Source organism: Vanellus vanellus (assembly GCF_965231255.1).
Source record: "Vanellus vanellus genome assembly, chromosome: 3".
NCBI classification, from domain to species: Eukaryota; Metazoa; Chordata; class Aves; order Charadriiformes; family Charadriidae; genus Vanellus; species Vanellus vanellus.
The window spans coordinates 15,658,136-15,685,911 of record NC_138907.1 but is presented as its reverse complement, the minus strand read 5'-3'; the positions used below and the strand labels follow the sequence as shown (position 1 = coordinate 15,685,911).

Genomic DNA, 27,776 nt, shown 5'->3' with positions numbered 1-27,776 from the left:
ATGACATCTGGCTCTATCTCAGTTCCTCAGGTCATACCACTGCGAATCCCTCTTCCAGGGAAGGCTAAACATGAAATAGACACAAATACTCTTGTAGAAATAAAATCAGGTATGAATAAGAGCTTTGACTCTATGTCAAACCTTTTCTTAAGTGTTCATTTGAAACTTTTAGCCTCTCTACTTTTGTTTGCATTTAATTATGATTTTTATGAGTGCCCACTTCCTTAAGGAACTTACAAAATTAACCAACATGTTTTGATACACCAAATATAACTGCACTTAATGGTGTGCATTCAAGCAATATTATTGACATGAGTTATTTCATATATGCTAGCAGTCTTAATTGCTTCCAAGATCAAGCTCTTAAGATGTTACCATTTGCTTTCACTGCAAAACCAGTGCTTGAAAGTATTATGTGCCAGGCTTACCCCAGAGACTTTCCTTAAAATTTTTGAAATGACACCTTTCACCATGGGAGAAAATATCTTTTCTGTCATTAGAACGGACAAGGTGTTGCAATGTTGTAATACAAAACCATTGCACAGCAACTTTATGAAGAGAAATATTGCTTGTGATGAAATTGCATTCGCTGAGTAACTTATTTTTCATGGGAGAAACAGTTTTGGTCCCAAATATTCAGTCATTTATGGAACTGCTTTATTTTGTTTATGTGAGAATAATAAAGCACAGTAATGAGTACCTTGAAGCGTGGAGCTTGTTTTTCACAGGTTGAATACAGTTTGGTTAAGTACTTTCTCTGTGTCTTTCAGATACACCTGAGGTCTCAATTTATTACACCTTAGATGGAAGTAAACCAGAACTCATTAGGAAACCTGGCTATGGAGAGCATAACACTTTTAAGTATAAGGGTCCTATCATATTACCAGTTGGAAAAATAATGGTCAAGGCACTGGCAGTCACAAAGTAAGTATCCTGTTTTATTTTAGTCGTAGTTTGACAAGGGACAGGCATCGTTTAAAGCACTCCATACCTTGCAAATAAGAGACACCCCTTTCCCCAGCCAGTTTGCAATCAAAGTGATCTTCATGGGTTGCATTGACTTTGCTTTCTCATAACACTTTTTATGCATTAAGTGTCTGTGCAGTTGGATTATCTCTCGGATGTTTATCTCCTGGGCTATGGACGATCTGTAGAGGCTGTGGGTGAGAAACTAAGAAAATCTACTATACTTAGAGCTCATCCTTTTGAGCGTGATCATCAGAAATGCCAAAGGAACTAGTGCGGTGTTTTCTGGGGTCATCCAGATTTACAGAAGTTGGTCTTCCCAGGAATTTGCTTAGTTTCTCCCAAAGGAACACAGAATGCTAAACCTCACAGCTGAAGTACAATTTAATACATGCAAGGGTAAAGTAAAAATACAATACCTAGAAAGAGAAATGGATTTTGCTGCACAGCCACTGACTTTCTCCAAACTAACTTCATGCTTAGAGACAGAGAGGACACATTAATTCTCTGTCTGTAGCCTGTTGCATTATCTTTTATTTCCAAGGGAGCAGAAACTTCCACTCCAATTGGGGATTTGTGCTTGCTGTTCCCTGCTATTGGCACCTGCGGGTAGCTTTTGCTTGTGCCTGCACTGAAACATAAAAATATTATATTCCCTGTGCAGGGACATGTAAAATCTAGGCCTATATGTATTTTCTGATAACACTACCTAGATTAACGCTGTTTCCAGTATGGTTTTTTTAAGACGTTTTCAGGTGTGCTAAACAGATGCTCTAGAATGACAATAAATCCTAAATGAACGGTTTGGACATTTACAGCAATTTCAGTGTTACTGCTGTCATTTGATAAATAGTATAGAATTACAGTAGTTTTATCAAATAAATAGCGTGCTACCTGCTGCTTGACTAGGAAAATGAATATGGTATTACGAACGGAATAAAAGTCTTGCTCTTCTATTTTCTGCAATGCTGGCAAACACTAGTTACCCTAGAAAGCAGACACAGGAGTATCAAGAGTTTTACATTTAAAAGATGTTTACATTTAAAACATGTTTAAATGTTTTTACATTTAAAAGATGTTGTAAAAAATGTTTACATTTAAAAGATATGTATCCATATATTTTATTGGTAACTTCTTATTGTGCACTTCTTAAAATTAAAAACAAAACAAAACAAACAACAAACCAAAATGGAGAGTATTGCCCAGGATTATACTTATCAACTGAAATAATGACTTGCAAGCTTGGAAGAGAAGTTCTAGCAAATGAGCCATGTTAGTCAGTGATTTACTTGTTGCTGCGCATGGGTTTGTGGCACGTATATAGCTTTGTGAACATTGATTTTCAGGGACTGCAGGGAGAGTACAGTTGTAACAAAGGTGTTTCTGGTAGAGTACAAGCAACCAAACATCCTCTTCTCTGTTGAAGATGATGACAAGAATTTCCTAAAAGATATCACCACGCAGGTAAGTTTTAGCAGTCGCAACCCCTTGTGTGAATATAAAATGTTGTATGTATGATATTACTTAGAGATTAAACCTTGACTGCCTGTACTTTTAATATATTTTATTTTCTCGGTTTGCCCATTTTTGCTGCCTTGGTTCTTTTTGTAGTATTAAAACTTCAAGGGGACACATTATTTTTTTTCTTCTTTTCACTGGTCTTCTATCAACAATTCAGGTCAAATATTTTAAAAATACATTTCTAATTTAAACTTTGCATTGAAAATAAATACCTTAACCATGTACTTTTAAAACCAAAACAAGTAACTGGCAAGAGAGGATTACAGCAAAACTAAAAATTTAATTTGGAATTCAAATGGAATCACTTTTCAGGAGAGGGAAGGTGGAATGTTTACTACAAAACCAAAGAAGAATGGAGTGAATATGGAAATCAAGCCTGCCTGGAGTGAAGCATCCCAAGATTTTCAAGGTATGGTATTACTTCATAAAACTGAAATAGACTTCTGTCTTAGCTGAAAATAGTGTAAAGTTTTCCTTTTATATCACCGGTAAAACATGGGTAATTTTAAAACCATCTCAGACGACTGAACATCCTCTGGGAATTCCAATTTCAATTGCTCAACAGTGCAAATAGAGAACAAAAATTACCTTCCATACATTTCACATTACCTCTTAAAAACATACTAAAATGTTAGTAATTTCTCAGCAACATAACAAGGCTCAGCCTATATTTCCCTGTGTGCCAGAAAATGCTGTTAATTTGATGGGACTGCAAATCCTTTATAGATTTCTTTACTGATGTTTGCTTGTGGTAAGATTGCAAAATAAATACACAAAGCAGAAATGAAAGCTTAACTCAGATTTTCTTTATAGATAAAGCCTGTTATTCCATGGTAACAGCAACGGGATTGTTTAAAAGCAGGGAATCGTATTAACGTTTACTCATTAATTTACTCTTAGGAGCTGGGCTGTTTTTGAGCATGCAGGAAGGAAGAAAACTGTAAATAGAGAAAAATACAAAAGTAAGCTCTTTCAGAGAGGAATGAGGTTTCTTCTAGTTTAATATCCTGTAGTTCCATGCAGTTTATTTGAACCCAAAATCTGGATGTCAAATGCATTTTTAAATAGGCTTAGCTATTGGAGTTTAAAGCAAGGGTATGTAATATTCACATTAAGATATACATTAACTGCATGAAGTGAATGACAATGGAATAACAGGGTTGTAATTTTAGACTTGGAAACAGAAAGAAAGACTGCCCACAGGTCCCTGCAAGAACCACTGCTCCCTGACAGTCATGTGGAAACAGCAGAGTACAGAGAGGAATCCATCTCAGCACTACCAGTAGCATCGTTACAGGTAAGCAAAGGGGTGTTGAAGAAAACTGTAAAAGGCTGTCATCAGAACTGAGCTCTAAAAAAATTAAGATGTGAAGATTTGTGATCATTCTCATATAATCTCTCGGAAATTAGTGCCTTTGTCTGTATTATACAGTACTAATTTAAATTTACTGGTAATGACACACTGGAATAGGAATGCCCAAAGCAGTACACAGTTATCATTAAGGACAAAACCAGGCAAAGCAAACTAACAATGCCTGCATTCCTACTAATTCTCTTCTAATACGTTACTGAATCTGCAATTAGCAAATAATTATTGCTACACATCAGCAAGTTGATATTTAAAGCTTAATGTTCAGTAACGCTGTCTTAGAAGTAAATAGCAAGACATTGATTTATTTTTATTGGAAGAAGCTGTAGGTCCTTAGTGCAGCTAATGGGGGAATCAAGTGTAGTAGACATTCCTTAAAGCAATGCATTTCAGCGCAGTTTATCTCAAATAACGCCTTTAGTTGATTTTGCTACTCTTATATGCATTTTGCAAATATTCACTTACTAAGGCTAAAGAATTACCTTTATTTCAGTTTGCTAGTTCTTCTGCAGTGACTAGCCGGAAAAGCTTAGCAAGCACACAGGTGGCAAGGATCCAGAGGGAAACAGATTTCCTCAAGTAAGTGACTTCTCCTTTTAACATATTTGTCCTTGGAAAGTAACTGAGCAATTGCCTTTTGCAACCAAGTTGATAATACTGTGGGGCTCTATAAAAACAAGGAAAGCAAAGACAGACACTGGCTTATAACCAGAGAAAGTGTTCTAGGTAGGGCTTTGAAAATTCTTTTTCTTACATATAGTTTATTTACATCTCACCATACGCAGTTATCAACTATCTTATCATCCTTTAAAATCAAAAATTCCTAACACCTGTAGGATCAGAGGAAAAACTGTCTTTTCAAATTAGAGTACAGCCCTCACTGCTATATGTCAAAACTGCCCACTGGAGTAGTCTCACAGAACTTCAGTGCTTATCGGTATTGAAAGGGTTATGTGATCTACTTTAGTGGTTCCCCATGTTGCAGCAGCGAGGCCTGATACAGACTGCATGACAGGAGACTCGTTTACCTCTTATACTGAGGAAGAAACTGTGAAAACTCCATAGCAGCCAGAGAGCTTTCTACTTTGCAAAGCTGTTTAGAGTTCAGAACCTCATATCATGGACACTGGGGCATGGTCTGGTGGACCACCATAGCTTGGAAACCACAACTGAGAAATCTGTGGCCTAAGTCCTGTCACAGCAGGTTCCAGATTAAACATTATTATGCAGCAGTACAATACCAAAAGAAGCTCAGCCAGTTTGCTCTTATTTTCAGATGTGCGCACTGTTCTGCACCTCGCCTGTCTGACCCCTTGGCTCACTTCTGTCAGGAATGTGGATCTCCTATCCCACCTGTGCCAGTACATCGCTTCCCACCCCCTGAAGGAGCACAGGTCAGCAAAGCATCATAGCAATCAACAAATCCTCTTTGGAGAAACCAACTTTCTCAGTAAATTACACATTCAATGCTGGCAAAACCATTATTTATTCACACTTTCATTTGGAAAGCTCTGTTCTGATTGTTTTATCTTGTTCAATACCTTTAGCAGTGGACCCAATGAATTTCTGAAAGGATGGGCAAAATTAAGTGATTCAAGTGCCATATATTTTAATAGGGATAACAATGAAAAAGTAAATTGTGTTTTATTCACTTGTGCCAGGAAACATCACCAAATTCAGATTCCTCCTCATCCTGCAACAACCACCACCGCATCTTCAGGACCTGCATCTGTGTCTTATTGCAGCGCTAACTCACACAGTTAGTTAGTAACTAATGCCTATGTGACAGCTGTGGAAGATCCACCTAATATGCCTGAAACCTTAAACGGTGGCATGTGTGGGCATATGTAAGAGCACTGAGTTTTTACAGTGATGCCTGTAACTATCTTCTCTAAGACCTTCCCAAGAGGTAATAACCTGATCTAACAAGTCAATGGTGTATTATCCTTTTTTTTTTCCTGTATCACCAGAGAGTTGTTTTGTCTGGGGCAATGCTGTAGTTTCAAGTGATGACTGAGAATATTCAGCACCTCTTTAGATGAGGTTCATAGTTAGGAGGATTTGAACTACCCGCACGTGTTTTATAGTAGCATTTTAAATTTACTGAAAATTAACGTATTACCTTTCTGGCATATTTTTAGTAGTCACTAAAACATTCTCTTTACAGTTGTCTTTTTATTTTCTCAGTAGCTTTTCATCTTTATGGATCAATATCAGCATCTGTTGCTGTCAGTTGCTATGTTTCCAGTGACTTTACTGCCGATGTATACTCTAACCAGGAAAATATTGAAAATCTCATTATAATCTTAATGATCTCATTAGGGCCCTTAATATGCTGTGATGTGGCTTTTTTCTTCAGATGGCACCGTGTCTTGAATGTGGACATCTTGTGCCAATGAATACACCCACTTGTATTGTATGTGAGTCGCCAATAGCTCCACAGCTGCAGCCCCAAACCAACAATTGCGTAAAGGTACTTGAGAATAAATGTAACAAAATAGCAATTTATCTCCTGGCATGCATTTTTCTAACAGATGACTTCACTACAAAAATTTTGATCCAACTTGCGTTTGTGTAATTACATTATGACAGCTTTAAGAGTTAGTAGGGTTAAAAAGACCTCGAATAGAAATAAGCATTAAAGGTAAACCACATAAGCTCAGGAAAGCATGCTGAAGAGCACATGATGTAGCCGTCTGAATGACAGGAATGCATGCACTTGTGTTCAGTAGAGAGATATTCCATGATTCTATGATTTATGGCCTTAGTATTACTAAGCATTTTAAGTTTATTAAATATCTGCTCATTACTCTGCTTACCTCATTTGATTGTGAGTGCTTAGCACAGATGAGCTGGCAGGACTGGGGCAGTGAGCGTACACCCAAACTGTTAGAGTGCAGTCTTGATCAGTGATTGAAAAGTGCTGGTGGTCTCAACTAAACAAAATTACCCCTACAAAATACTGCCTACCCAGTGGTATGGGGAGCCAGGTAGGGCGCCTCCTTGATCCCCCGGGTCAGGGGAAAGAGTGTGAGGAGGAGAGGACTGGTACTGCACATCCACAATTGGTTGCAGAGCTGGTGTTGACATCAAGGTTCCCATGATAACGGGACCCTGTGAGGATCAACATCTCCTTGGGAGAGATGGGATCTGCCTCCCAGGGCAAAGGTATCTTTGCCAGCAGGAGAGCTGCGTGAGTAAGAAGGGTTTTAAATGAGAAAGGACAGGGGAGGGAGGGTTACCAGCAGCCCTGCGAGGGAGCCCTGACAGGGCTGACAAGCAACGGGTCTTGGGTGATGTGGACAAAAGGGAACACGTAATCAACAAAACAAGGCTTAAGTGAGGTCACCTCAAACATTTGCATGTAAGCAAGGAAGTGCCTATAAGGTAGCATGATGGGGAAATTCCCACCGACCCTTTCTGTGGAATCAGCATCAGTCCCTCTCTGAAGCGCCTATACACTAACACAAGCAGTATGGGGAGTAAACTCAAGGAATTAGAGGTCTGTATGCAGTTGCAGGGCTGTGATCTTGATGGGACCACGTCACGGATGGAAGTATTTGACACAGTTATGATTAAGCTACAATTCAAAATTTATTAATAACTTGAGATCAGTCAAGAGGTTGAATCTTAGCAGCACTTAACCAATAACTGGTATTAAAGGTTTACAGAGTAACTTAACAAAGTAACTAAACAGCAACTTAATTACAAATTCGAAGATTGCAGGATTCACACTAACTTACTGTAAAGTATCCCAAATCGATACATGTACATATGAACAAAAGCACACATCTCAAATTAATGCATATGCATATCAGCAAAGCATATAAGTGTGCACACACACACACACATACACACCGGTCTGTAACCACTGAGATCAAAGATGCTGGATCTCCTGAGGGAACTGTACCATAGTTTAAAAGAAATTGTCACCAAGATATGTAGATTTGGGATGTCTAGGCAATATGGCCCAACTAAATCTGAAGCCCACAGCACAGAATTGAAGAATATCTTCTATCTGCAGGGCTGAATAACCACAGCACTTTGTGAGATCAAGCCCTCTTCTTACTACTGTTGTCCATAATTTTCAAATACCATGTGAAATATATTCTTTCTCTATTTAAAAGGGTAAAGTAATTTGTCAGGAGTGTGGCACAGGAAATCCTCTTCACCATAAAAACTGTGTGACTTGTGAAAGCAAACTGCCTGAAATACAGACGGTAAGGCTTCTTGCATCAATCACGCTAGGGTTAATCAAATCAAGGCATAACATTCTTTTTCTTTGGAAAACTGAAGTCATATCCCTGTGTGCTTATGTTACAAAAGCAGAGAATCCCTCCCCCGTGTGATATTCAAGCCCAGTACTCCCACAGATGCTCCATCACAAATGTCCAGCTAAACATAAATGTATCGAACACTTCATGTTTCTCCTGTGGAGGTCAGGATTGCAAATGCCGTTGTAAAAACTCAGAAGGCTCTTAGAAAATGGGTAGTCTTGACTCTAAAGAAGTCTTGTTTGTGTTCAGATTATTTTCAGTTGCAATAGAAAACTTGACCATATACATCAGGAAGATCATTCTCGTTGATTTCAATTATTTTGTGAAAATAAAACACTCTTTTACATTATTTTTCTTATCTCCATTTGCTGCTTCCCCTACGTGCATATAGCTACTATGCTTTTATTTGGCTGTGAGCCTGCACAGAGGTGAGAAAAGCGACAATAAATGTTCTCGCTAAAATGGCTGACTGTTTCGCTTGCTCACTTTGTCCCTTAGAAGAATTTTACTTTCACTTCTGAAGAGAAAAGTCTTGTATGCAAACCTTACGGTACATTTCACTTCTCCAGGTTGTGATAAATACAGAAATGAGAGAAGAATAATGATGTGCAAGTTAAAATCTTCTGATTAAATTTGAAACATCCTGAATTCTAAAACTGTCAGTAGCTAGAGGCGAAGTCTCTTGTATAGCCGCTGATGTGTCATTTCAAAGTGAATTTCAGCAGGAATCTGTACTTACCTAAGATAAAGATATGTTTAACTTCTTCACTGAATGTAGTTATTAATATGTAGCTGCATATGTAGTTAGGCATATGACTTGAATCGTGAGAACTGTAGTAGCTAAGAGAGGAAGTTAAATGCTTACTGAATTATTATTAAAAGCAATCAGAGATTTTACTGATAATAGTGATTAATTAACAATAATAACTTCTGAATAATTAGTAATTAATATTTTTAATAATGCTGATATTACTATTAATGGTTATTAAATAATTTGAATTTAGAAGATGTTTAGACTTGTGGTCTTCCAAATGAACCTACTCCAAGTTACATCATTCAAATTGCAACGCAGGCCACAGATGAAAATAGGGCTATTTTGTGTTTGCTTACTTGCTGTTGTGGTGTCTGTAATCAAAATAATGTTCCTCTGGTTCTGTTCCTTATCCATATTCCTGACTTGCAGAGAAAATAAACTGCATAAGCCCCGAGTCAAAACCTAACAAAACATTATAAGACCTATTGATCCTAACTAGGATCTGTAACCAACCTCTAGAAGTTTCAGCTGAAAAATCTGTTTTCTTTTGCACATCCATATAAGTTAATTGTTGTAGGAAAGCTAGGTAATATATAACTTGTATGGGGTAAAAGAGTGCAAAAAAATATTTATGTTGCAAATATCAAACTGAGAGGAAACTCATTGTCTGAGCTTACTCTCCCTGCCATACTACTACAAAGAAAGGTACAAAGAAAAATAGCTGTTGTGTTCTGGATTTGAAAAGATACGTTACCAGCAGAGAAACCTCTCTCTTAACTTTGAGTATACTTATACACAGGGCCATATTAATAAATACTCAGTGTAAAAGGACGTGATTGATAAGGATTTTTTTTTTCACTCAGATTTAAAAATCAATTAACGACATGGTTTACTGTGATTTTGTAATGAAAAAAATTACCACTTAGATCCAAGTCAGTCTGTTCCTTATTCTAAGTTGAAATAATTCTTTTAGTCTGAATATTACTTGATGTTATCAAAGTAGCTTGCTTTCCTCTTTCACCTTATTTATCTTGTGAACTCTTCTTCAAAAGTATTTTCTCTCTAACGCTTTTTTTGTTTTATTAGCCCATGTTTAGAGGAGACACTCCCCCGCTTTATCCCAGCCAGCAAAGGAAGACAGTTCCATGCTCAAAATGCAATCGTGTTAACCAATCTGATGCCCGTTTCTGTGACTGGTGTGGAGCCAAGGCAGGTGTTCTTGATGTTTGTGTTGACAAATCTGTTTTTACTCATCTGTGACCTGCAGCAATATCAAACTTATCTTTTCAAAACTCATGTCAGTTAGTACATAGCTTATTATAATCAAAATACTTGCTTAGAGCACACAGGATTATATAAAGAAAAATTAAAGGCTCAGATGACATCCTGACCCCGTGTCAGTCCGTGACTTAAGGGTATAGAGATGTAAACTAATTACCATGGGTCAATGAGCATCAGCTCATTGCATCGGTTGACACGTAATAGCTGTGTGCTCTGCCAAAGTAACTTATCCATCAAAAGTTAAAGTATAGGCTAACCTAATGCAAGTTTTCCCATATCTACTCTGGGCTATGATCACCTATACAGTTAATCACCAGAGATGAGAAGATACATACAATTTTTTTTTGGCTCAAGGCCCCATTAACTTCACTGAGGACAAGTATTTTCTCTTACCTGCTGCTCAGTAGAGCTTTTGCACAGTACAGTCAATGTAAACAATATCCTCTGGCATATATTTTTATAAGTATAGTGTTTCAAGCTTAGATCATACTTGGGGAGAATATTTTTTTTCTTCGAGCTGAATCTACATAAAATTTTCAACACTCCCCTATATGCATACATAACCATTGGTCCTATACTGTACCAGGGGACTTGGGGTGGTGGGGGCAGTGTTAGAATTGAACAGGAAAGAATTGCAGTCAGTATTCAATATCAGAGCACACACGAGTAATGACAGGGCTTTGCTAAAGAAAAGAAATATTTTTGAAAGCGTATATTAAAAAAGTAACATATCAAAATGCTAGATCTGTCTGAAAAAATGTTTGCCTCCATAGCACAGTGCTGAGATAGCTGAAGATTTACCGTCTTGCATCTGCCAGTGTGTTAGCAGTCTGGTATCCTGGTTAATATTTGTAGTCTAATAGCTTTAGGTAGTGCTACTTTAATTCCTTTTATCTTTCCTGAACTATGCATCACATGTTTCTGTAGTGACAAGTGTTTCATTCAACTTTTCAGCCTGGACCTCCTCCTTCCTACTTTACTTGTTTCAAGTGTGGTACAAGCAACCGTCCATACGCTCGCTTCTGTGGGTCCTGTGGTGTCTACATAGAGCCCCCATCAAGGATGGGTTCTCTGGATAGGAGTCTCGTAGATGCTGGGGACTCACTGGGGTTTTCTGAGGTAAGACAAACAGTATTACAAAGCTGGGCTTGAACACAGCTAAAAAGCTAGTCCGCTGTGGGTGTAGATCGGCACAACTCCATTCATTTCCTCTTTGAGACAACGCTGTGATCTGTGAGCATGCTGAGGGCAAAACTGAGGATATGTTTATTCTGAGAACTGCATTCTGCCAAAAAGTAGCCTTAGCCAAAGGCCTTCATCCAGCCTTATTTGAAATAGGAAAGTGAGAAACAATCAGCTTTTCAAGTCTTAGCTCTTTAAGTACTTTTACCTTATTACTTGTGAATTATTTGTGTCCTGCTGATACAAGGTATTCTTTCATGCATATGTAACAGTGCTTTGAAAACTCTGTTTTAAGAAAGACCATAATACTTAGCAAGGCCAGCTTTTGTCCTACAAACGCATACATGTTGTTCTGCTGGCAATCACGAAGAGTTTTGCTTTTGCTTGAACTTTGTGATAAGTTGCTTCATTGTTACAGAATGACAATTAAAATCAAGAATTGTTACTGCTTCTACCCGCTAGCTTTTTCATTCCTTTACAATTTTGTATTCTGTTCTAGTTAGTTTCTGCTTGCAAGCCATTTAATTATATCTAATTATATTACTTACACTTTTCCTTCCCCTCCACTCCCCACAGGCTAAACGATTTCAAGCTCAAGTTGCCTGGCAGCCTCTTCCTATTTCCTTGCCCAAATCAAAAGCAGAACTAAAAGAAAGAGAAGATAAAGGAACCCAAACCATTGGACTTTTTTACCCATCTAGCAAACTGTTGGAAAAGAAGGAGCTCGAGCTGATTTCACAAAAAGAAAAGCTGGAAAAGATGAGCGATCATAAGCCTCTCCTGACAGCCATTAGTCCTGGAAAAGGTTAGGAGTTTTGATTTTATGTTTTCTAAACAAAGCTGCAATGTATGAGCTTGGGCTTTGTTGAAAAAGATTATAGTCTATGGAATATGGCATCAGTAGGATGCTGATTTGCATCTTTCAAGTCTGTCTTCCCACCAGTCACTTGTAAATGCAGTGCCTTAGAATTCAGACCACTGATATCCATCAACAGCTAAAAGAGAGCCGATCAGCAATATCAATATTATGGTTACTGACCCCTGTGAAGCCTTACTAGATTGCTGGTAGTTTGATTTCCTCAGATCCTCCAAGGTCAGGGACAGGTGTCCTATATAGAATTGGAAACCACTGAAAAATCACCCCACCCCTCGCAATGTGAAGCTCAGTTACTACTGCGATAGCACCTGCTGGGAGTATTGTTAAACAAAACATTATTAGCGTTTATAAATATATAAAGGGGGAATGTCATGAGGATGGAGCCAGGCTCTTCTCAGTAGCAACCAATGATAGGACAAGGGGTAATGGATTCAAGCTGGAACACAAGAGGTTCCACTTAAATCTGAGAAGAAACTTCTTCTCAGTGAGGGTGACAGAGCACTGGAACAGGCTGCCCGGGGAGGTTGTGGAGTCTCCTTCTCTGGAGACATTCAAAACTCGCTTGGATGCCTTCCTGTGCAACCTCATCTAGGTGTTCCTGCTCCGACAGGGGGATTGGACTAGATGATCTTTTGAGGTCCCTTCCAATCCCTAGCATACTGTGATACTGTGATACTGTGAAAACCCCAAGACAGAGGGGGTCTTGAAAAATATGATGAGGCTTGCCTACATGAAGAACTTGTATGGGGTGCTGTTGTGGAATAAATTATAGAAGTTTTGGAAGCAAAGGAAACTAAACTAAAGAAAGGGATTCTTAACAGGATTACAAAAACCAGGGTTGGTAGAAACCTTGAGAGCTCTTGTAGGCCCCGTCTTCCAGCCCCACAAAGGTAACAGTACATCTACATTACTTACTGCAGAGACCATCCATGCACAAACTACTGTATTGGTACTGCAAATAATTTTGTTTCACAGTCCCTGGTTTGCTCAGTTAGTTCTTTGTGGAATCACTTCACTGATTGCTGTCATTAAAAAGTTTGCAATTTTTAGAGATTTTAGTTTTACTATCCTGGGAAAACTCCAACTTCAGCTTTCCAGATCCCAAAACCTTGAAGATAGTGCATCTGTGTTAATTAGGGACCTAATAAATGGCCCAATTTGCAAAATTGTCTTTAATCTCACAGGGCAATCCAGCTGTGCAGTCCACAGAATAAGTTGATTTTAAATCACTACAGCATCAAACCATGGCTACTTGTTTTGATCTGCTTTCCTGTCTCTAGCTTTTTTCTACAATCAGAAGGTCAACCTCTCAGGCCATTATCAGAGTTATTTATCTATTGGGTAGAAAAAGTCATTAATAAATGTTAGAATTTCCTGGTTTTACTCAGTATAAATATCCAGGTGATGCACTTTTATTTTCAAAATTATCACTAGGGAAATATGTTTTCCTGCTCCTTTGCTCTGAAATGTAGCGTGTTCTCTTAGACATCACTGTAGGAAATACAATACTTGATTCAACATGTCAGGGAGCTTAATTTAGTCAGAGATAATAAAGGATTGGCCCGGAATAGTGCTGAGAGAAAAAAAAAAAAAAGTTACATTCATATATCTCTATCAGAAGTACAGTTCTTGACTTGTGAGTGAGAACTTCTTTCACTGGGAAAGGTTGGGAAGAGATTCTGAACTGCTTTTGAACTATGTTAATTTTTATCTTATTTAGCAGAGGTAACTTTGTTGAAGTTGCACTGTGTAATGTATTCTCCTTTAGACCCTGCCAAGGACTGAGGAACATAATTCATTCTATAAATCAATAAGTGTCTGTTGCAGGCAAGTCTTTCATGCTGTTTCCTTCCCTTGTTGCTGAGCTGTATATATGGCTTGAAACAACATGTATCAACACGACCATAAACTATCACCCAGGAAAACCTTGTTTATATACGTCAAATATGGCCATTGTTTCTTCAATTCAAATAGTATCAGACATTGGATATTAAATTTTTTAAATACAAGGGTTTCTTTTTTCATTTCTTGACCTACCAGCCATTAACTAACCTTCTTTTCTTTTGTGAAGATAAAAAAACCTCAACAGTTAGGACAGTAAATAACATCAGTACCAAAACACTAATCCTCTGATGTGTACTGTATTTCTTTTTTTTTCCTGTACTTTCAGTCTGTTTTGAACAGGAACCAAGTAATTTACAGGGTAAACTTGACAAAGAAGCCTCCCCTTTTCTACTGTAACAAACAGTAAATCAGTGTGCTATAGGTGTAATCAGCTATTGACAGCATGAATTCCATCAGTGCTGCCAAAATCCTTTTAGATGTAATAAAACATCAAACATGCGAGAATACGTTCCCAGCCATCTGGATTTTTTGAAATAAAACCTGGGGATCTAGCCTACTTATGAACCAGTTTATTGCAAATAATACCGACTTCTCTGGAGGGATCACTCACCAAGTGAGTCTAGCTTAGATTTTTTAATTACTATTTTCAACTTGTATTAGCTTTTGCATGTGAGACCGTGGGAGGGAACAATTTATGTTGCCCTGTGGATCCTTCTTTTTATATTTCTTTAAAGCTGCCTAACAAATAAGACTTACTGGTTTAGTTTGTCATAGTTTCTACCAGTTCAATCTTGGAAGAGACCTCCAAGCACAAAAATCCTTGTCCACTTGCCTTTTCTTGTAAAAGTCAGAGCAGCACTTTTCTTCTGACTTGGCTTCTTTTCACTCTTTTAAGCTTCACTTAATATAAAGGGAAGGATAAGATCAGAGCAACTTCACTGTGTAAGTTAAAGAAGGTTACCAAGCCTACACAATTTATTTACAACAAAATATATCATACTCTGTATTTCCATAATACTCTGTATTTCCATAAGTATGCTCAAAAATAAAATTAGCCAGATCCTGATAACAATCATTTAAGAATGAGAACAAGTCCTTTTGTTTCTTTCTCTGATGAAAACAGAGCATTGCTTTGGAAATACTTGGAAATACTGCAAAAACTCTCAATGGCTTAAGATGAGTTTTGAATCCAGGCGCATCCAGCCCCTCAAGTTTCATGCCCTGTAACAGCATAAAGGAATGCTGACTCTCTCCCAGAGATCCTGACAGGCAAAAGAGCAGGGAAAAGCTTAAGCTTTTAATATGCTCTCCCATATGTAATTGAAAGGCATTTATTTGGGGAATAATTTACACAGACCAGAATGCTGTGTAAGTTGAGTTACTAAATCTGCAGTTTTCAGATTTGGCTTATTGTTACCTGTCAGTGATCTCAAACCAAAGAAAAATCAGTTCAATAATGCACAATTGCTTAGTTGCAATGTTGTACTAATATTTTTTTTTTCATGATCTGGAATAGTGCGAGATTCTCCTTCACACAGGGCCAGTTTTGATTCCACAGGACAATTCCAAGACATGTTTTTGTTTTGACTAGAAGTGCCCCAAGAATGAATTATAACCTATGGATAAGAAAGCATTTCACCTTTTCTAGGGTATAACTTGCTGCTTCTTTTCTTGATCAGATGAATTTTCTAAAGAAAAATTCAAATTTTTTTGTCTCAGTGAAAATATGCTACCTTTTAAATCATCCATCACATGAGTAGAAGAAATGTTAGTCACAGTTTCAGGGATTTTCCTGCTGCTTACCTCTCCTCTGATCAGGTTATTGGAGAAAACAACTGGATCATGTCTGCGCTCACCTTCGAAGCTATGCTCAGAACAACCTTGAATTCAGAGCACTGATTGGAGAACCTCGAATGGGAAAGGTAGGAAGGAGCTTGAGAGTTATATCTTCCTATGCAGCCTCATGAAAAGATTATTGTAGCTGCTAGATAAACACTGGGAAGATAGATGTCTCCCTTTTCTTTACACCTTGAGCTGTTTGTGTGTGTAATTTGTTTTGTTTTGTTGTTCCATTTTTTTGTTCAGTCTTTTACTGAAGATTTTTTTTCTGCTTTCTTTCCTATGGCAGTTTCTGTTCATCTCTCACCTCACAGCTATAAGAGAAGTGATAGAAGCCAGGAAGCCCTTGTTCAGCTGTTTCTATAGTATCCCACAGCAGGCAATCAAGAAAAAGAAGAGATCACTGACATCTATGTAGTTGGTCAGTTAAATAAGCCCTGCTAGAAATGGGATGTAATGATATGCTTGCCTCTGCTCCAGGATGGATTATACCAGCAGACAGCAGCAATTATCTTTGGCTACATACATAGTCTACTTCTAGTATAAACTACACCAATATTACAGGAACAGGGTATTGCTTTTCTTACTGGAGATGTAGTCTTCAGGATGTCACCAAACTGCATTAAATGATTAAAGGGGTCATAGCGAGAAAGTGGAAACTGGAGGTTCTTCCAAAAGAGTGCTAGAAGATAGGGCTGGTACGACAGAGATCATTTGGTCCCTGTCCTGAGGGAGGATCAACTCTGCCTAAACTGTTCCTGACAGATGTTTGTCTTGAAGCTTTTCAAACTCACCAACAATGGAGATTTCACAATTGCCCCAGGCAGTCCATTTCTGCGCTCAATTATCCTTGCTGTTCAGCTGCAGTACTGTATTGCTTTCTTTGGCAGCCCTGCTGGGTTGAGGAGTTGCATCCCCTCACCCTGCTTCCCAGGTGCTGCCGGCACAACTGCTCGTGGCAATGTGCTGTGGACTGGATCAGTGACTGATCAAGGCTAAAAATAGCTCTGGAGGGAAAAAAGGGCATCAGTGCTAGTATGAAAGTAGGTTGGCAGTAAGCCAAAGTGGGATGCAGGTAGAAGTAGGGTTGGGAACTTATTGAACTGGCATAGCTACTGGGAAACTTTCCCAGTGTCTGACTTAAGTCTCACTTGTTACAGTTCAAGCTCACTGTTTCTTAGCCTGTCCTGACTGATGTGACACACCAGTCAAAACCTCCCAATTTTAGCATGTAAAAACAACTACAGAAAAGTTTGTGAATACTGGGATTCAGAAATCTAATTGTTAATTGGCAGATTACACTTTTGGGAGGTATGACAATCCATCAGATACTTCACATCTAAATTCTATACCCACTGAGACCTATTGGGTCCACCAGTATGTTCAGAAGTTGTACTACAAGTATGAATATAAAAGATACCTGCTTGGTGGAGAAGAAGAACAGGTCCAGTGCAACTTGTTTCCTTTGCTAGAGGATTCAAAAGGATATGCCTGAAAAATACTAAATTGCCTAGAGAAGGCTATTCCTGCTGCTTCTTGGCCTTTTGTCATCCTATTGTCTTGAAACCACTGCCCTCAAAAGTAACAGAAGTGATTCAAAGTAGATGCCAATTATCTGGGCTTAATACTGCTTTTTCAGTTTTCACACAGATTAGAACTATAATCAACCTTATCTCAAAATTTTCAACCTGCTGCAATATAACCTTGTCAGCTTCATTCCACTTCTTTATAATCCCCTGTGCACTTATTTATACCTAACTTCAATAGTCTTCTTGCCAGCAGTACTGCCTCAATGAATTGATATAGAAAGTTGCGCCCATGTTTTACTACAGACTGTGCTTCTACAGCCTGGTGCAACTAAAGTGGCAACCAGTTCTCCTGGAATAGGGAGTCCTAAGGACAACACAGCCTTTCACACAGCTGCAAAATCTGGGTGGAGAACAACTGAACTTTCAGGAAACGTAGCATTATTACATCTTTTGGATTCATTTGGCATTTCAATCATTCTGATATTTCCAGTAACTCAAAATACCACCTGCCCCTTGCTCAGTTAGATGGGGAGTGTTGGTACAATATCACAAGTAGGCAAAGGCCACATGTGTGATTTTGTGTATTGGCTCCAAAATAAACATTAGCAAGACTTACTCCTAAAACTATTTCTGTGCACTTTTTCTAAGAGATACTAACTGTTGCCCTTTCCCTCTAGATTAATTCTGCTGCCATCCATGAGGATGACTATGAAGTCACCATTACATTGAATTACGCTCTTGCTATTAAGAAGGTCAGTTCGGGGGATGAGGCCCGTTATTAGGCAGCTGGTCTAAAGCTGTCACTAGACCAGTCAGTGTAATGCTGATATATTTTAAATTCAGGTCTAAACAAGAAATTCTTTTGTTCAGAGGGTGTTAACTCATCACTTCAGAGAAAGGAATCTTTTTCTTTTTCTGTTGGAGCTAGCTGAACAGGTATCTTCATCTGATTAAGCCATACTTCATGGTTATGTTGCTATCATCTTGCATTTCATTAGTTTGCTATTAATATTAACATTCTTCTTTCAGCTGATGTTGTTTGATCATTCTAGCACCCCTTAGCTCTTGAACGTAGAGACTCCTTTTCTTCAGTCTGCATATTGTGCTCTTAAGAAACAAGCTGGGTAATTTTCAATAGTTTGGAGATAATGTTTGCCAGAGCTCCTGTTAACTGTATTCAAGCACTCAAAATACCTCCAGAATTACCATGTTCCAAAAAACACCCACATATTCATTTCCAGTTTTTCAATGATTAAAATCTACCATTTCAAAGATCCAAAATTCAGACTGTATCTCTTGTGAAGAATCTTTAAGAGCTTACCTTGCCAAGGGGTGCCTGGAAGGGTGTATCACATCATATCACAAGTGAGGAGTTTATCGGATCTCTCAAGTGGTAGACACATTTTCATTTGGATGAGATTCTTCATTTCATTAAGTGAGGTTGTGTCACTTTTTTCTTTTTTTAAATCAAAACAAATACCTAACACAAGGTTTAGAAAAAAAGGATACATTATTTCTGCCTCAAAACAGTTTAATTATTATAATAAATTGTCTTCTGCTAATTTGAGACTGATATTAAAAGCCTATGTATTTTTTCATATGCAATACCACTGTTTTGTGCTACTAAGATTATAACAGCATTACATGATAATCTGATTAACTGGCTGCATTTGATGATTCTACAGGGTATTCATACTAATAAACCAGTGAAGTTCAGCAGTCATTACCTGAATACCGTAACAGAAGTCAGAGGTGGACAGGATGGCAGTCAGACTAGTTTTGGTGAGATTTACGCCTCCCCCCCGCCCCACGTCTTTATGATAGACCATAAATATACTAGTCAAGAATACAGGAGCAGTGCTTGGGAGGTTAGACACCGAGATAGGCAAATGAATATATTGACACATTCTGCACCTACTTAAATTGATCTTTAATTCTCAAAACGTGGCTAAGTTGAGATTTAAGCAATGTACAGACTGTCAAAAGCTTCATCCCTTGAGGACAGTTGGCGAGGCCAGCAAACTGCAGCCACAGCTCATAGCAGTGTCTTTCTTATAGCGATAAAATGTTAGATGCTTTGCATATTCTTTTAAAATAGGAGCTGTAAATGTCAGTATTATCTCTACTTTTGAGTTTTGCCAGGGACTTCATCTTCAGCAGATTTGGCAAAGATAAGAAATGATGAAATACATAGTTTTCAGAGATGCTTAATTTGCATCTCCCATTGGTGTCAGTGACAGCTCAGCATTTTAGGCATCACATATTGGACTTAGTTTTTCATTAAATCGACTAGTTGTAAAGTCAGCATTAGAATTCAGAAATTCCTGTAGTATAATTTGACATACTTCAATTCACGTATAAATTTCAACCAGTTTGTGCTTCTAATCTGAAACTTGGCAAGTGGCAGCCACAGCACTAGGAGCTGGTTTTCTGGAATGTCAATGATGTGACCGATTCCAGGCACTCTAGAAGCACCAGCTCAAAGGGTCCCTACATGCTGTGTAATTTCCTTAGCAACCCTCCTGCACACTGGTGGATTACGTCTCTTAAAAATAATGGACGTACATAACATACCTACTCGAGGTCCTTTAGTCTTGTTCTTAAATATTTGGGAGCTAAACAGTTTTGAAAAGTTGTAAGGTTTTTGGTCAAAACAATTAATGAATCTGAGTCAAGCCTGTTGAATAGCTGCAGCTAGTTAAAAAAAGACTCAAACCCCCTGAACTCCACATTTCATTGAATCTCCATTTCAAAATAGCAAATTTTTAAGTCTGCCTGAGCATAAACCTTTTGTTAAAACCAGTCTGATCTGCAACAAATATTTCATCACTTTCTCTTGTAGAAAACTGATAAATATTGCTTTCGTTTCAACACAAAATAAAATATTTTTGTGGATAAATTATTTCCAGAGCTCTCCCCCAAGTTCTTGTTAGGATACTGACTTTACTTTCAATTAACACTTGTTTCCCTTTCTGGTAGGCAAAGATGATCATAATATTTTCCATTCAAGAGGCAAAATAAAGAGAACAAAGTCAAGAACACTTACAGAAAAAGAAGATAAGCTCTCCGTACGTATCTTCTGCCAGTACAGGAAAAACTACCTCTAGAGCAGCACTAACATGAAGGAGGGCATCCGAGGGTAAAAACAGAAAGCTTTTAATGCTGACTGGGGTTGGGGGGAGGAAAGGGGACAAAAGTCCCACTTAATATAAAACCTGAAAAAATGTAACTGACATTACAGAACTGGAAATAACCAAACTTTGTTCCTACTGAGAGCTCAATTAGGTTGCTGCTTTCATTTTTGGACCCATTCTGCTTTACTGACACAGCATTAGGGCTAAAGACTGTTGCAGATTGATTTTGTTACAGGTTTTTCTCAGAAGCAACATCAGATGGACACATTGCTATCTTCCCTTGACCCTTACTACCTGGTTTGACTCCATAGGACATAACCTTGGCTGTGCTAGAACTACTATTTGCACAGTCAGACTGTGACCTAGACAGGGGAAGATGATCTACGCAACAAGCTTTTAAATCAACTCAGTTTTCCCATAAAGCTGAGATGTTAGCACCACTGAGGGCTGGCTTAATGCAAGAAGCAAGGCTTTACTTCCACTAGAGAAATATCCTGGAAGCACTGCTTACTAAATGGATCATCAGTAATAGCACAGAAAACTTCAAAAGGGAAACATGCCTTAATCTCAGGTTGGATCACTTAGCCAACAAAATGGGTAGGAGAAGATACAGAGTGTTGTGGTATGAGTCCAGAGATAAAAATGCTTGGTCAAGTGATTGGGCTTTCAAAAGGGGAGAGGAAAGAGGTGGAAAGGTGGGAAGAAATCAAAAAAAAAGAAGAGTTTTGGGTGGGTGGGTTTGTTTGCTTCAAGATTTAGTTATCAAACTTCTGCCAGGCAAAACATACTAATTTTCAAAATAAAATACTTGCACAAGTTCTGGAAGCTTCAAACTTTGATTCTACAGCAAAGGACTTGTGCCCATGTTTGTGGTGGTGAACAGATCTTTGTACAGTCCTGGAGAGCTGCACTGATGTAAAGCCAGTCACTTGCAGACACATTTGCTGAATCAAGATCTCAGTAGTGAGATATTTGCCTGGGTTATCCAACACTTGCTCAGATTCAGAAAGAAGTTCCCACAGAAGCGTTATGAGTTAGCAATGCTGAGGCTCAGCTACATTCATGCCACCGTGAGCATTTTCCACCTTTACTCACAGGCAGAACATGGCCCACCTACTTGTATTTTCACTATGTGAAATGTTACTAGCTGTTTTCTGTGTTTACACAGCCAGAGTCCAGACAACTCCTAAACGAACTGGGTCCAAATGGGAAAGGAAGAATCACCTTGGTAGAACAATTGCTCAGTGAAGTAAGTTATTACTTGCTGAAGTTTCCCTTTCCAACTCTTTGACCATTTACTGCAGGAGTATTAACCTGGTACACAACTAACTTCATGCTTAAGAGGCAACATCCTTGCCATACAACTGTCTTCAGGTTGAAAGAGCATTTTGGAGAAGAAATAGTCTGTTTTCTGTTTATATATGTTCTCCCCAAATTTCTGTTTGGCCAGTGTGTAAGGCATTCTCATCTGGATTTGCCAAGGCCATATATATTTCTATATAGAAAGAAAACTATATTAATTTTATTATTTCAGGTCAAGTCCTCTGTATAGCAAAAGAAAGCATAACCTCTACCTTTTTGCTGTGTAGGTCCGTCCTGACTGCAAAATCTAGCTTGACTGCCCTTGTTACACACATCTACTCTGGCTTCAAGCTAGGACAAGCATTTTCAGAAGAAACGTTAATAATCAATACCACAACTTGAACATTTCTCTGTTTTGAGCCCAAAGACCATATGCCAACTTAAATTGGCATAATATTAAAGCAAGGTGGAAGCTGAAGAATCTTTATGGCTTTAACAGCTTACCTTCCCTCTCCTGTGCGCCCTAGGGAGCTGACCCAAACTGCATCAGCGATGAGCACCAACCTGTTCTCACAGTTGCTGTCCTTAACAAGCATGTGGAAGCAATCTCGCTTCTTGTGGAGAAAGGTGCCGACATTGACCAGCAGTCAGGACCGTAAGTGAGCACCGATTCTCTGCCTCGGGCCTTTTGAAGCTTTATCAAAAAAGCGCTTGTGCTCCAATTTCAGAGAGAATTGATTAACCTCCCACCTCTCCTCCAAAAATCTGTAGTCAAGGAGCTACTTTCAAAGCCAAACTAAAAAACAAACAAACAAACAAATAACAACACAACCTGCAAATGACCAAAGATAATAGTATTCACAGTCCTTCTTTCAGTTACCAGTTTTGAAGATTTCTCTTAATTTGTTAGAAAAGCTGCTGTTCTATGCAATTGCTTCCCCTATCAACTTCCCCCACTTCAGCTTAATACGATAAACCACATCAAAGCCTACCCCATAAAAATGACTGTGACTCCTAGTGTATTCTGTCTTCCTATTCACTTTCCTTAGTTTAATTTGCTAAACTATTTCTCCATGTACCAGGACAGTTTCCTTAGGTAATGAGTACATTACTCATTCCTCCCATGCAGGCACAAGAACACTGCTCTCCATGAGGCAGTTCTGCTTGGATTGGAAGGAGAGGAGTGCATCCGAGTCCTGTTACAGTAAGTACTGCAGCTGGGCCTCTGGCTCAGCTACAGGCTGCCTACCCTCTACCCGCACAGACGTAGTCGGCAATATTGAAGGGCCAGAGCCTGGCTGAGGCTCAGCATTCTTATCTCACTGTTGTGCCTCTGCAGGAAGAGGCATCCAGAAATTCTGGAGTGACTCCACATCAACACTTACCTACAAGCCACTTCACTAATTCCAGTAACTTGGAATGAATTTAAGTAGCTTAAAACAATCTGTTCTTTATTTACAGCTGTGATGCAAGCATAAAAAAGAAGAATGCAAAAGGGCAATCGGCATATGATTTGGCTGTTACAGCTGGAAATAATGAAGTTATTTCATTGTTTGCAAGTAAGCTTGGACAGGGAACGTCGGACAAACTTATGAAACCCAGGAGCGTTGGTCTCATCAGCGTGTGATTGCAATCGCCTTTTCCCCAAGACGGAGCTGGAGGTTCTTTGAGTTTGGGAGCACCTAAGCACACATATGCCGTTCAGTCTGTGGACTTCACAACCCCATACAATCAACTCAGACCCTGTAACAGCCAACTATTTTGTACTAGGTTCCCCCATTCCTTCCCAGCAGTTCCGAGTACAATTCTTCACTGGCTGTGCTCTGTTCTGCAAGATTTCTTTTGCTTTCCAAACTTGTGCAAGGAGAGGGACCAACCAAACCTTTCAAGGCAGAAGGACATTTTAAGGACACCTGATGAACACTGCTTAAGACAGTTTAACACTTGAACAATAGCACTGCAAGCTGTACTTTGATTAGCTTATTTTCCATTTGAAGTTGAAACTGCATTCAGTGTAGCTCATTGCATTAAAGGTCAGATTCTTTTCCTCCAGGAAACTGAGAAAAACGACTTTGCTGTTTTGCCTTCAACTTTTATTTATAAATGTATTAACATGAGGCAGCAGCCAACTACAAATAGAAGTTTACAAGGATACCAGGCATACCAAGATTTGATATAATTAGACATTATTATTATCCTAAGTCCCTGAAGGAGTTTTAAATCTCCTTCCCCTTTTTATTTCCAAAAGTATCCAAAAGCATTGGTATATTCAGCATAAAAATGGAAGTGCCTGTCCGCTCTTGCAAGAAACACAAGTTTTTGCACTAGAGCTACCATCTCCGAAATGGAAACAGCTAGGTTTAAAAAAAAAAAAAAAAACAACAAAAAACAGAACAAACAGAACAAATAAAACCACAAGTAGTAATCCTTAATTAAACCAACAGGAAGAACAGCAGAATGCCTGCAGAAGAAGATTACATATGCAGTGCATCAAACCCCTGTTACTTCCCCAACAGACTCGGGTGAGTGAAGGAGAATTCAGTCTGTTTCTCCCAGAGAGGGCCATTCTGAAAGCAGTCTCAGGAAACGCAGTCATTCCGTCAAAGTGGCAGCGCCAGAGCACACATACAAGACAGATGTCACCGGCAAGTGAGAAGCTAGAGTAGCCTAGGAGCCCAGATTCTCTATTTCACGACGCACAGTCTTGGCTACATCTTCAACCTCCGTCACCTTCTGAGAAATTTCTTTTTTCTGCAAAATAATAAAAATAATACATTACAGTCTACCACTAAATTGAGCATTGTTCAGCTTCAAGGGAAAAGTGGGCTACATCTCCCACAAGGCAAAGGCCGGGAACGGACACACCATCTGATCCAGCACGAGTCAGGAAGCAACAAACCCTTTTTTCTCCCTGTGTCGAGGAACCATGAGGCCAGCTACACAAGCCCAAGGCCAGAAACTAAATAACTCCTCCAGCAGCACAGGCGGGGGGTAGAAAAACATCACAGTACCGATGTGTACGTACCATTGCATTTTTCATTCGCTCTCTGTCCAGCTTCAGGAACTCCTGCAGTGTCAGGTTAGTAGGGACTTTCTGAAGGGAGAGTAAAGCACAGCCCGCAGAGTGTTTTTTGTGTTCCTTCCTGAAAATAAAAGGAAAAAAGGAAAAAAAGAAAAAGAGAGAAAGAGGCAGCTCACAGTAAGACACACACAGCCGTTCTTCCCTGCCGGGCATCTCGGTGGCCAGCAGCGGTTCCGCTGTTCCCCCGCCCCCGCCCCGGCTGGAGCGGAGCTGCCACCGGAGGCGCCGATCGGGGGCGGGGGGCGAGGGGGACCCGCCGCTACTCACAGGGGGTCGTCGTCGGGCTCCCAGCCCTCCAGCTCCTTGAGGCAGAAAAAGCACTGCGCCACGTCGGGGCCGTTCTCGCTGGGGCAGTGCAGGAAACCCGCCGCCGCCATCTGCGGGCAGAGGGAAGGCGGGAGGGCTCGTCAGCGCCGGCCCCGCTCCGCCGGGCCCCGGCCCCGCTCCCCGCTCCCCGCTCCCCCGCCGGGCTCACCTGCTCGGGCGTGCAGGCGCAGCCCTCGGTGAAGGGCCAGCTGCGGAAAGTGTTGACGCGGTTGAGGACGAAGTAGAGCTGCCATTCCTCGGGCAACAGCACCGCCGCCTCCGCCTCGGCCGCCATGGCTGGGTTCGAACGGTGGCGGTTGGGCGCGCGGAGCAGGGCGGGAGCGGGGCGGCCGCGAGGGACGACGGGAGCTGTAGTCCCGCTGCCGAGGCCCGGCCCGGCGCGGCGCGGCCCTCCCTTCCCGTCCCGGGCGGCCGGTGCTCCGGGCAGGTCCCGGCGGGCGGTGCCGTGGCTGGGTGAGGGCTACCAGAGCCACGGGGCCGGCGCGGCGTCAGCCGTCCCCAGCCCAGCAGCGGCTCACTCGGCCGGCCCGAGCCCCAGCCTCCGCCAGGGCTGGGCCTGAGGCCGGCTCCCCTTCCCTCCCTGTGACGGGGGACCGAGCCCCGCCGCCGCACGCCACCCCACACGAAGGGGGTTTGGCCGGGGCGCAGACCGGCAGCGGGGCTGGCGAGGGCGGGCAAGAAGCACCCTTGGGATTCCTGAGGAGCCTGAGGTATGGCGTGAGCCAGCAGGACTAAGGATGCTTTTTTTTTTTTTTTTTTTTAAAGCCTCCAGCACAAATCCAAGAGGAAGGAGGACAAGTTGGCCAATTTGATCTTTTTTTTAAAAAAAAAATTACTCCCATAAGAAGGTGCCATGGGTTTCCGTGTTGACAGAGCTGGTAGAGAAGCACACTGGGAAGGACCCTGTTGAGGCAGGAACCGGCACAGAGATGCTCCCGCTGCTCTGTGGCAGTGGCTGCCTGTTCTTGCCGCAGGCAGCTGTCCTTCCCCTCCCGCCGGCAGCAGGAGCGGCTCAGCTCACCCTCTCCGCCTGACTTAACGCTGCCCGCGCCTGGAGAAGGAAGCAGGACCCGGCCATGTGGCTGGCTGCCACAGGGGCAGGAAGCAGCTGGTTTTGTGGGGAAGAACCAGCTACTCCTCCATCACAGCGGCAGGGGCTCCGCTTCCTGCGGTGCTTGCTCAAAGTCTCCTCCAGAAAATAACACAAGGGCTAGAGGGAAGTAACCCCCCAGACCAGATTACCTCCTGGAGCAAGCTGATGTAAGCAAAGCAGACAGAGACAAGGGATAAAAAACGGCTTAGCTCAACCACTCACTAAAAGCTATCAGCACAAGCAGATGGGTCTGCAGAGAAACACATCCTCACACCATAGGTAGCAATGAATGGACCAGGCAGACTTTTCCTTCTTCCCCGAGGCTGGATCTGAAACTTGAAAAGAAGCATTCAGCTCATATGTGTGCAACATCAGGGCTCTTGGGGAAATAGACTTCTCTTTCAAAGTAAACTGCCAAGTATTACTTCTATGAAACTACTGACTGCTATGCAGAATGATCCCAGTATTTACCCAGCTTAGCCACTTAGATCAACAGGCACGATAAGCTGACCACAGCAGGCAGCTTCCTGATTGTCAAGTATCAAAGCTCAGACAAGCACGTGGTAAGGTTCGGGCTTTGCTACCCTATTAGGAAAGGGTGAGGTTCCACCTTTATTCTCCAGGAAAACTTTGTTCTGTTAAACTGGGCTGCGTTTGGCAACCGCAATCACTGCTACAGTCACTGCACAGCTCAGGGAAGCGTGGAGTAACCGTGTCATTAAGCGGAGTGGATGCTGGCTTTCTAATCACAGCTAACATAACTCATCACGTTGGTCTCTGAGGCACAAAGAGGCAAGCAAAGGGCTAAGAGCACACAGTTCGTTTCAAGCCTTGGAGGACCCTCATCTGCTGCAGAGAAAGCTAGATGCACGTGACCATTCAAGCCATAGCCTTAAGCTGCTAAGCTTAAAAGCCGTTGGGGCTTCTCATTATTCAAGATTTTGGGGAGGAAATGTTCTTGAGAGGAGGCTGGAAGTTGTCCTTGTGCAGGCACAAAAGAGAGATGGAGCTGCAGAGGCTATTTTATAGGTACTTCAAAGGCTGCTTAATTCTGGTGCTGACCTAGTGAGGGCAGGTAGAGCTCGCTGGCAACCCCGGCGCTTTTCCCCAGGGCTGCCAGCCCCTATCAGATTGCACACTTGATTTCACATAGTACCTGTTAAGGAGGCTGGCCTCAACCTCCTGTCCTCAGAAGACTCTTGCTGAAAGCAGGGGGTGAATTCCTGCTCGCCAAACAGTCCTTCCATGCTCTGTGCTCACCCGTAGAGCCAACAGAGTAAAAGAAACTGTCTCTTAGAGACAGCTGGAGTTGCTAAGCGGAAATAATGCACAGGTACTGCAGGCTTCACCAGTGTCCTTGAGGTCAGGTTTGCTGGGATCCCTTTGCAAGTCAGGAAG

General features: G+C 40.8%; 2 protein-coding genes across 2 annotated transcripts; one reads left to right on the top strand and one right to left on the bottom strand.

Annotated features, from left to right (window-relative positions):
* DZANK1 (double zinc ribbon and ankyrin repeat domains 1) lies at positions 1 to 23,548 on the top strand (the record flags this gene model as incomplete). The annotated part of the gene is made up of 20 exons (XM_082481304.1): positions 1 to 109; positions 804 to 924; positions 2,313 to 2,430; positions 2,800 to 2,896; positions 3,660 to 3,784; positions 4,350 to 4,435; positions 5,133 to 5,250; positions 6,216 to 6,329; positions 7,984 to 8,076; positions 9,974 to 10,096; positions 11,123 to 11,287; positions 11,927 to 12,155; positions 15,891 to 15,994; positions 18,118 to 18,192; positions 19,126 to 19,222; positions 20,420 to 20,508; positions 21,743 to 21,823; positions 22,404 to 22,531; positions 23,006 to 23,080; positions 23,338 to 23,548. 20 exons carry the CDS (start codon positions 1 to 3, stop codon positions 23,501 to 23,503), a joined length of 2,313 nt encoding a protein of 770 aa, XP_082337430.1. The 3' UTR covers positions 23,504 to 23,548.
* Positions 23,549 to 23,773: 225 nt separating this feature from the next.
* On the bottom strand, positions 23,774 to 25,570 carry BIRC5 (baculoviral IAP repeat containing 5). Its single transcript, XM_082481303.1, has 4 exons — positions 25,434 to 25,570; positions 25,226 to 25,335; positions 24,902 to 25,019; positions 23,774 to 24,627 (listed from the first exon to the last, which is right to left on the bottom strand). The coding sequence occupies exons 1-4, from the start codon at positions 25,557 to 25,559 to the stop codon at positions 24,544 to 24,546; spliced, it is 438 nt and encodes a 145-aa protein (XP_082337429.1). The 5' UTR covers positions 25,560 to 25,570; the 3' UTR covers positions 23,774 to 24,543.
* Between the last annotated feature and the right edge of the window lie 2,206 nt (positions 25,571 to 27,776).